An 11,428-nucleotide genomic window follows, 5' to 3' on the forward strand; every position below is an offset into this window, starting at 1 on the left:
CCAAAAAAAAAAAAAAAAAAAAAAAAAAAAAAAAAAAGCTCTAGCCTCTTTAGAAGCCTGACCGTTAGGGCATTCTCTTTACTCCATTCTTGCAGATTGCTTCCAGCATATAAGAATAAGGTTTCTATTACTGGAGACAATCTGCAAAACAATTCAGATTTAACAATCTTAAATTCCACTATTAGATTCATAATAAATTTGTAATTTAGTAACAGTAGGAAGATCTGTGAAAAAACATGTTTTGCTTTTCAGGACTTTGCACCCCGTGTAATTGTGATGTATATGATTGCTCTTCTTGCTTTCCTATTCTACATTTCTAAAGTCCCAGAGCGGTACTTTCCAGGTAGGTGTCTCTTTTATAGCTGTTTTGTATTGTTATTCTAAATATATATGCCCAAGGTATATGCATCAGATCATCAAAACTTATTTTCATTTTTTTAATGTTATTGATTATGGAAATGGGTCCTCTCTTCTCAAATGTTACCTAAAACTTTCAAAGGGCTTTCACAATTTTTCATCTTTCATCCTGACCATGTAAATTTAGTCCAGTAGGTGGAGTTGTCACTGTTTTACGGTTATGAACTAGTGACAAAGCTGACATTAGACTTTGAGTCTTCTGATTCCCAACCACTATTTCTTTTAAAAAATGGAACGCTATTAACTACAATTTACTTCTTTATATGCCAACTGGTTCTTTAAAAGTAATTTATATATGCAGAGATATGTAAAGCAAGAAATAAGAAAAGCAAAGGACAGTAAAAAAAAAATAGTGAAATCAGGTGTGAAAAGATCACTTCACAATATGTACATCAAAGAGGTCTATAAAATAGATAAAGGTGACAAACCTGGCTTTAGGCTTCCTGGCACCCAGCACTAGGAAGAATATAGTGAAAGTTAAGAGTCTTTATGTTTCCAAGATATACACAAGCCAATAGACTTTTTTTGTTCTTCAGTCCAAAGAAAATATTTTCTGATGGAAAATAACTAAGAGGACACTGGATGGAGTGAACAACATTCTCCAAAACCCTATTTGTTTGTTTTAGAACTTTAGCTCTTGAGTCAGACTGCTTGCGTTCAAGTCCCATTACGTGAGCTAAGTAAGTTACTTAAGCACTCTTAACTCCAGTTTCCTATCTAAAACATGGCAATACTTATTTTTTCTAGGGTTATAGTAAGGATTAGATGGGAAAATGCATATAACACAGTTGAGTGAGGATTAGATGAGAAACTGCACATAACATGTAATAAAGTTTCTAGCAATTAGTAGGGACTGAATAAATGATAGCAATTATTACTATATCCCCCAGCCCTGGTCTTTTAAGTGAAATATGTGGCTTAGTAAGGGACAGAGTGATGCAAACCTAGGTAAGTTTTGGCATAGGTCAGAAGTAACATTTAGAGTCATAAACTGATTTTTTTCAGTTTGGAGAGCTAGAAGTCAGGGAGCGTTTAAATCTAAACTGCAAATTTATCCCCTCTTCTTTCTGGGCTAAGAATCACTTCCACAGTGAATCAGAGAAGGGATTGTACCACTCATCACGTGTGGTGGGGAGGAAGAAAGGGTGAGACACCCTGGCCTAGGTGCATCCCACAGATCCTCAGGCATTCCTCTGTGTACTTGGTTTTCCATCACTGAGCTTTAAATAAGAATGGAAATACAAGAGAAAACCTGAGTTGTAAAAATGAGGATTTGTGAACAGATCTAGGACATGCTGCTGATTTGAAGACCAACCGTCTTCCAGGTAGGGCCAGAATTTCCCTTAGAAAACAATTCTGGTACAATAAATTTTTGTATCACTTTATTAATAATTCTTTTTAAAATTCTGTTTTTTCTTTATAATAGACAAGTAGAACACTAAACCATGAAAATTCTCTGTGATAATGACCATAGTGGTTTTAGGCCTTAAAATTTACAGATCAGGAGTCACCAATTGTTTAATATAGGACATCTCTAAAAAATCAAATTTTTCATAACTTAACCTTCCCCAAGACACACTTGACATAAAATGTGCCCCATGTCACAGAACATCCTGAGTTCAGGTACATGAGAGCAATGGAGATACGGAAACTAAAAAACTTAAAAGTCTTTACAGTGAGAAGTGATAGTCTCAAATGTTCATGTATAAATACCTTAGAAACTTATCTCTGGCAAGTCCTCAGGTATGACTTCACTACTGGGAAATAAAATAAATTTTAACCTAAAAGCTTTCACTCACCTCAGGTTGAATGTTTACAAATGTATACACAATACAATGGCATTCGATGGGTCCCAGGATCCCTAAGGTATCCATGAATAGAATTGAGTGGATCTCTGATAGTTGTATTAGATAATCAATATTTGTTGTAATCCTCTATATTTTGTTTTTTAAAAAAATACAGGTCTGTAGGCTTCATTAGATTGCCAAAGGAGTCCATGGTACAAAAAAGGCTAAGAATCTTGTTGACATATACTTTAAAATCTATGTACTGTACTGATTGGTAAGAAAAAAAAAGGCTCAAGAATATTTACATTATACGACCATAGAAGCACCATGAGTATGTAATTTATATTGAAATTATTATAGATCTGTATTTTGTTATTCACTGAGAGAGCTCAAGATTTCCATATGTTAATCTTAGAATTTAACATTTGACCACAAAGAGATTAAATTGTTCTCTGAAGTTGTGTATGAACTGATCAACCTTAGTTAATTAACCCATTACTGATTACATCCTGCAGATTATTCCATTAGTTAGAGAGCTCAAGAGTCAGGTCAGCACTTTTTCTTTGCACACCTGCATGAAATAAAAAGTGCCTCTAGTAGATTTATATCTAAACACAACAGTATATCTGCTTCTCACAAATTTACACCTAAATTACCCCATGATTTATAACATCTAGTTTCTTTTGCCTCTCTCAATAATTTTTTGTTGTTGTTCATTCTGCCAAATATGAGTTGAGATGTGGGAGGCATTAAGGTCAAATTCCTGAAATTAAGTTAGGTTTTGAAAACACACTTGGAATAGTGTTTCTAATGTTTACTTGTGTACTTAATAAATAAAACCTTAAAACTGACCCATAGATAAATTGATCCATTTTTAAAAACATTTGGATCTCCAGTTAGCACTCTGAGACTACCAAAATTTTTCTGCTGCTAAGCCATACGTCCAAGAAATATATTTTTCTTTTAATGTCAACTTACTGAAATCAATATTATTTTCTTTCTACCTTCTTTCCAGGACAACTAAACTACCTCGGATCAAGCCACCAAATATGGCATATCCTTGCAGTAGTGATGTTATATTGGTGGCATCAGTCAACAGTATATGTCATGCAGTACAGACATAGCAAACCTTGTCCTGACTATGTTTCACATTTGTGAATTAGGTATGGCCACCTGGTGAATTCAGTTGTTAAGCAATATATAATGGGGAATTGTATACCCCACTATTTCTAAGATTCCCATTAGTTTTCCCTTTTTCCTCTTTAATATGAGTATTGCTTTATAAAAATGGGGAAAAAAAGCATACTTGAGGATCTGTAGTAATAACTGCTTTATAGGACCCTTAAAACTATTAATTTGCTGCTTGTACAGAAAGTGAAAATTAGTTGGCAATCATATGAAACATCTGAATAACAACAATGAATGGGAAACTAGTGTAGAAATAGGATTCATTTTATTTAGCACCAGCTTAATTTCCTTAGGAAGGGCTCATCTCCATTAGAAAATGGAGTCATCCTATGTGCTTAACTATTTTCAGTAAATTATCAATTTTAAGTGCCTAATCAAGGCAAGGGTTATTTCAGCCTATGCTTAATACAAGCTAGGATAGTGATTTTAAATAATCACTAGCCTTTACGTACATGATTTGTGAGAAACTGGCACTTCTGATATTATATCCTTTAGCTATAGGTTCTCCTCTCCCTAAGAACATTAGATATTTTAGCTTTCCAGAACAAAAGCTTTAAACTTCTCCTGTAAGTTGAGAGAAGGGTTGAGAAGAGGAAAAGAATTTGTCATTTCCTATCAGATAAGATTCATATTAGAAGCTAAATACAGGATTAGACAGCAAATTATATTGTCAAATAACATAGTCATTAGCCACCTAAACATTTTAATTCCAGATATTATTTAATTCCATATAACTGAATTCTTGTGAGTGGATTACAGAAGGTTTTTGATCACAAAATTCCAGAGAGCTTTCAATTCTCTGAATTTGTAGTGAATATCCCAGTGATGGGGGTTCCCAGCTGTATGGGTGCTACTTTCAAGGCCATAGAATCTAGATGGCCCTGTCTTGACCCTGAAATGAACCTTAAGCCTTAGACAAAGTCATGCAGATGCCCCATTTGATAATACGGTTATTCACCTGTGCTCTAGTCCTCATTTTCTGCATGTGTTAGCATTGTATTGATAACTCAGAATCTTCATAAACACAAAATATTTGGACCTGAAGCTTTAAACTTTCTCTGTATTGTATATATTTAAAAAATTGATCTCACTGCCCTACCATACGCTGTAGCCCTCTTGTTCTTTAGTCTTTCATATGCATTAAATACCTTAAAGCAGACGTTCATAAAAACTTACATTGTTTATTGGAATATAAAGTATTACCCGAGTTTCTTAATGAGTTGACATGAGCTGTTTTAAATACTGGTGTATTTTCAGAACAGTAAAATTACTGAATATCAGAAAAAAATGTTGATTGATAATGAAACTTATTCCCAAAATGCCTTTTGTACATAGAGTATTTGGAAAGTTACTTTAATGTGCCTCAATTAATACATCAGTAAAATGTTGTGGTTTTTTTCCAGTGTAGTGTTTTTGGAATATAAATTCCCCATGCTAATATCTCAGCAAAGAGAATTTCCCCCCAGCTGGCTCAGTAATGAATACTGTGTCTTACCCATCATTATGATAGAATGCTGCTTTGAAAATGGCTATTTACATTCTAAGGTTAAAAATTTGATCCAAATGCTAAATGACAGAAGCTTTTGGTGCAACAGTAATAGGATATATTTCCCCTAGAACATCCCTTATTGGTTTACATGATTTTATTGCCTTTAAATAGGTATTTTGTCATTTTGGCCAAACAAAAAACACTGAGTAGTTATAATTAAGTTAAAAACGAGGGGAAAGGCATTATTTTAGTTATGGAGCCATTTTTATTATAACATTTTCTCAAAATAAAATTGAACCTTATTTCAATTTTAATTTTTCCAATCCCTGTTTGTTATAAGAATTAATGCTTGTCATCTGAATTAATACATAAAAAGAGCATTCTGTTTTTAAATCACTGTTTCTTTAAATTTAAAAGGTATACAGTCTTTCTGTAGTGAAAATTGTTCCATGTAAACATTTCAACTTCTTATGAAAATGTTAACTATTTTAAGAAAGTTATCCTCTCACTTTTTCATTGCTATGATGTATTTATTATAAAGTAGGGAATGAATAAATGTGGATTGCTGTCAACTAGAAACACTTCTGTATGTCAGTCAGCATTTAATGACCACCTACTGTGTGCACAGCACTACTGGTAAAATTTTGAAGACATTGTTAACATTAAAAAGTGTTTTAAAATTGTCTACAAATCTGAGCCTTGTAATGATGTATATTTAAGTTATTTTTGTTTTTATAGATTTATTAAAATATACTTAGTTACAGTACTAAAAAAAGACTGGTTTTAATTTTACCAATGTGTGAACTATAAAAGCTTTTTGCCTACAGATTTTACAAGTACATTTTAAAATTATCTATGGCTGTTTTAAATTGTCTAGCAATTTATATGGTTGTGCTTAACTCATTTAAGAAACAATTATCTTTCTATATTAAGCCATTTTCAAATAGCAAGACAGTGCTTGTCTTTTTTTGTTATACTAACTGCAATTCAGTAAGCTGCATGACAAAATATGTATTATGTAAATAAACTGGGTTTACTAAATATTTTTAAGTGCTGCTTGTCATTCTTTGTAATACATAACAGCTTTAAAATCGTATTTTAGAATCAGGAATGAAGATTCAGGGAATGTCTGTCACATCTTTTGGCATCCCACCTGGACAGAATATCCGATTTGAAGATTGTGATTGACTGGCATAAAACTGTACAACTCTCCATTTGCCAGGTACCTACTAGATTATATTTTGCCCCATATTAAATGTCAAGGGGCAAAGCCTGTTCCTCTGAATTTCTGCTGGTTGCTGAACTACATTAGGCTCCTGTCCACTCCACATCATCATTCCTGGGAATCCTACCTCTGCCCAACTATGTAAAGTAGTTACATAGTATTAGAGAAGGGGTAGAAATATCTTATATGTACATTATCACAATAACTGTGTTTACACTGAAGAGATGCGATTATGGTCCCCTGAAATTTTGTACCAGAATTCCCGAGTAATGAGATAATGATCCAGCTACCCTTAAGGAAAAATTTTTGGAAGGGAGAGGGAAATAGAAATAGGGAGTTTCTTGTGAAAAATGAATCTCCATCCTTTAAGAGAGCTGAAATGAACAGCCGCCAAGGTTCTAGTACTGCTCTGTAAAATCTGAGATCAAAATACTACCTAACATGCATGTAACCTCAGTTGTGGCAACCATCTGAACTATCTTTTTTAATATGTGACAACAAAAGCTCAAACTTTCAATGAGAATATTAACTACATGTTACATATGATGCTTAAGCTGGGCTTCCTTAAAAAGGTATTAATTGGGCCGGGCTTGGTGGCTCACCCCTGTAATCCTAGCACTTTGGGAGGCTGAGGTGGGTGGATCACCTGAGGTCAGTAGTTCAAAACCAGCCTGGCCATCATGGTGAAACCCCATCTTTAAAAAAAAAAAAGAAAAAAAAAGGTATTAATTATCCAAAATAAATAGCTCAAATTGCAGCATATATTCATCTCAAATAAGTTAACTATAACTAAATTTGAACAGTAACACACTGCAAACTATTCTTTGTTAATAGAACTTTTCTAACCATTTGTGTCATTTTTGCTGCTTTGTACCACTCACTAAAAAGCCCTTTTTTTTTTTTTCACATAACTTTAGATGAATGTTACAACTTCAAAAAAAAAAAAAAGGTCACTCATAAAAAGATGAATCTTTTCACAGTCCACCAATCTAAACACTCTAGTTTGTGGAATCATACATAATATTATAACCATAATGCCAAGCTTAGTCCATCAATCCAATAAATAGGTTTTCCCTTTAATGTGTCATAGCCTCTTTGCTGATATAATTAAGGATTACAATGTTACCTAACCAAATAACCAGTATTTTATTCAACCAAAGATATTATCAGTCTTTAAAGATTTTTAAAAATAAATTATGTATAATGTGGAAGCTGCAAAACAAGTTACTCAGAAGGCACTATACAATATTTTTGCCTTACTGTCATCACTCTATCTGTAATTATAGTGACTGACTGAAAAAGTCATGCTATACAGTGTTCTTGCAAAAACTTTAAGTAAAATGTGTTTTCTTACCTAAACTGTAAAATGTGAGCTCCCTAAGAATAGGGAAAGAATCTCACCAATTTTTCTATTCCACTAGTTGCTACATAATAGGAGCTTAATGTTTGTGGTGGGAATGAAAGAACTGAATCTAAATAGAAGTTTACATCCAAAACTTGTAATAAGACAAATAATGAAAAACTCCAAAGTCACTGATTATAAAGAATATGCAATCCATTTGGGATTTATTGCATTTAAAGAAAACAGATTATTAAAACAGGTATGATAAATACAGTAAGAAAATAACTTTAAATTTCAAACAAAACATAGTGAATCGGGGACAGAATTCAGTCAAAAAGAATAAGCAATGTAAAGGCAATAAAGTAAGAAAATCAGTTAGTGCTTAATTAGGGCAGGGTGGGGGGGCCTGGGAAGGGGAGACTGAGTCTATCTCATAACTGTTTCCCAGCTATATTTGAGAACTGAAGTTACTTTAGCCAGTATGTTTTGTAACAAGTAGAAATACAATAAAGATGTAAATTTGATTTATTTAAAGGTTAAAGTTATTTGCTTAGTGGTACATAAAAGGCTTCAGAAAATTCAAGTTTAACAAAAAATGGAAGTGTAATCAAAGAAAGTGCACTTAAAGCTGTTCGCCAGCAATTAAAAAGTAGCTTCTATACAGCTTCTATTAGATGACTTTTCAATCATAAAAACAGCATAGTAATAAAAACAATTCTTTCAAAAGTAGCACTATAAATTTTAAAATAAAACAAAATAACCCCAAATCATGACCCTTTGCATTATCATCTACCTTATTCTTTTAGTAGCTTTTGTAAACCCTCACTAGGAGTGAATGTTCTCTTAGATATGATTGTGGTTGCAATTCCATTTTTTAAAAATTCACATTAAATCCACAGTAGAGAGATGTGACAGGCATGTGTGTGTACATATTTTTATCTTCATGTATAAAACACGACTGAGTATAAAAGTTGTCAAACTATTCATCATTTATGTTATTCTCACAGTAGGTATGTCATCTCATTCTCACAGTAGACTGTCAACTCAATAATTGGACCTAAAATGATAAGAGGTTTGCCAAAAAGAAAAAAAGAGAGAGAAAAAAGTTTTCTGCACATTCTAAATATATTAAACACAAATGTACCCAAGCTCCTCAAAACTAGTGATATTAATACACTTGTACCTTCTAACAGTGCTTATGTGAAGTACCAAAACCTAAAGTAAACCAAGCAGAGTAGCTGACTTGAAACAAAACCGTTCTGCCTGGTGAACTTCAGCATAGAAAAGTAAGCTCCACCTTAGATTTTCCACTAGCAAGAAGAGGACAACAGTTTATCATTCTTAAACAATAAACAGGGTGGGATTAAAAGCTGTGTCTGTTTGCAAATCCAGATAATGTCATAATACACACATACACAGGGATTGGGGTAGGGGAAGATAATTACACTCCTGAATAAATATTCTAGTCAGTTAAATTTTCATCTGGCCTACAAGCTTTTCTCCTCCACCTAATAAACTTACCATGCAATTTTGTGTCTTAGCAGATACATTCTTCAATGCCATAAAAAGCTGATCTTTTTAATACTAACATTTTACTGATGTGATAATATTAAAATAAGCAAGTGGTCCACTTTTTAAAGGATTATTCAAAATCAACAAGCATTATTAAAGCTGTTAGGAAACAACTTTGGCCTCAGAGTTTTGCTAGCTTCATAATAATTTACTTCTGTTAGTGATGTTCAAGTATAACAGGTTTAGAGTTATAACTACATCCTAAAGAAGCACAGGGGACACCAAATAATATTAGAAAAAAAAACCCATATATATATATATATATATTTGCTTAGTGGTATATATATAACCTTCCTTCCTTAAACCAAAATTGAACCATCTCATAGTAGAGCCAAACTTTTACTGAGTGCTGTGTGCCAGGTGTTAAGCACTTTCACATACCTTGGGAGTTTTCTTCTCATAAGGGAATGACCTGAGCATCAGCTGTGTGGAGTGACCTACACCATGACCATGATTCTGGGGGATGATGAATGGAAATGCAAAGTATAAATCTATACTCCTTAGTTAAATGCCTCTACTTCAACACAAAGGAATCTCTCCATTTCTATCCCATTGAACCCCCAATTTAATCCTGTATCTTTTCTCTGAGCTACAATCTTGAAAGAAGAAAGTCACTGTGCTGTGTTATAAGAATGTAAATATTTTAAGCTGTCGGAGTTGTTTCCTCAGAATTTATTCAACATTATAAGCCAAAGCGTCTACATCAGTGTCTGAATCATTTAAAATTATTCAGTGTATTGAAAAGCGAGTAAAAATAAATGTATTTCCTGTTTACATTTGAAGGAGACCACATTGGTTTATCCTTTACCCCTTTTCTAAGTGATGAAACTCATGCGATCTAGCACAGACCAAGGACTAATACAATCAAGAAGCATAGTGTGTACACCTCAACAGATTTTCATTTTAAAAAATTATTCTGTTTGATACAAACCTACTGTAGTTCATGAATTTACATGTGTAATCACAAACTCCTCACTTTTAATGGAAAGTATCACTTAAATCTATTTTGTAAAGTTTTTAAATATCTACTTGAGCATTTGCATTCTCATCAACCTGAGAATCAAAAAAAAAAGGGTGCAAACATATTTGCCTTTGGCACAAGGACAAGTAATTTGTGCAGTCCAGCTCTAAAAGTATAACTCTAAGTAATAATGTATTGCTTGGTCTGCCTCTGCTACATTGTGATTCACATATTGCTTCCCTATCCACAAATGTGTATTTGATTTAGCATTTAACAGAAGGAAAAAAAGCAATAAAAAGACAAATATGTGGTTTAGTTACATATACTTTGCTTCTTTCCAAGTTCAGAACTGTGAAAATAGGCAAACAGCTTATCCCATAGGGGCACTATAATTAAGAGATTCCTAATAAAATTACTCATAAAATATACTTTAATTGGATTAAAAGAGAGTTAATTTAAAATATAAAAATCAAAGAGCGTGCCAGTTGATGAGTTTCTACTTCTTTCTATAAACAGTATTAACTGTTCTAGAAACTTCCAAATGTTAATCTGATAGCGCAGCACAGTTAATTATAACTTAAAATAGTAATAGACACAGGAAGCACAGATACTATATTCACATTAATTCACATGTAATCTCTATCATTAAATAATTTCTATAAAATCTCAAGTTTCTAATTAGGATTTGTGGTGTAACAAAAGGCAAATTGGTAGCTGGGTTCTTTTCAGTAAAGACACAATCAACTAGCAGAGTTAAGATGCTAGTCCACCTTATATGCATTTTAGGATCTGGTTTATTAGGCAGAGGTACTTGCAGCAGGATGCATGAATCCTGCCTATAAGGCTTTGTGGGTGTCACCATTCTGTGCACTTTATTGAAACTATTCCACTCCCCAAACCTAATAAAAATAATTGTTGCTTATGACTTGGGGAATATTTGGTGAAGTTGCTAATAAAGTACATTATTGAATGCAACATGATTTCACATTGTAAATGTTTTGAAAATTCCGTTTCTGCTACATTTTTCCTAAAATAAAATTTTTATACAACCTTTCTCCTTACTCCCAATTTTTTTCCAATAATCTGCTTTATTAGGGCCATAATAAAAGTTTGGAGCAAGAAGCCTTTCATAAACAATATAAAGTGTTTATCTAGAGTAGTGAATGTTTTTTCTTCTATATAATTTTTTCTTATTTCTTTCCAAATGTCAGATATTTCTCTTTATATTTTTGTTCCAGGCTTCTATGCCATAGTCCATTCTTAAAATGTTTTGACAAAAATTTTATATATATATATATATATACACACACATATATATATATAATTTTATATATATAATTTTATACATATTATATATATAATATATATATTATATATATAATATATCTATAATTTTATACATATATAATATATCTATAATTTTATACATATATAATATATCTATAAT

The 11,428-nt window shown here is 32.5% G+C and overlaps 1 protein-coding gene across 5 annotated transcripts in view; it reads left to right on the forward strand.

Annotated features, from left to right (window-relative positions):
- Positions 1-11,428, forward strand: part of PAQR3 (progestin and adipoQ receptor family member 3) — a 58,276-nt gene that overhangs the window by 15,658 nt on the left and 31,190 nt on the right. For 2 of the 5 annotated variants that reach the window (XM_032239828.1, XM_032239829.1), the window contains exons 5-6: positions 253-343; positions 5,984-6,103. In XM_032239828.1, coding sequence (XP_032095719.1) covers positions 253-343; positions 5,984-6,069 — 177 coding nt within the window. In that variant the 3' untranslated portion in view covers positions 6,070-6,103. Of the gene's footprint in view, positions 1-252; positions 344-3,219; positions 5,925-5,983; positions 6,104-11,428 lie in introns of those variants that run through there. The other 3 variants (XM_032239826.1, XM_032239830.1, XM_032239827.1) reach the window with 2 other exon arrangements.

This window comes from Sapajus apella, unplaced genomic scaffold, assembly GCF_009761245.1.
Source record: "Sapajus apella isolate SASKATOON/1434 unplaced genomic scaffold, GSC_monkey_1.0 scaffold45, whole genome shotgun sequence".
Lineage (NCBI taxonomy): Eukaryota > Metazoa > Chordata > Mammalia > Primates > Cebidae > Sapajus > Sapajus apella.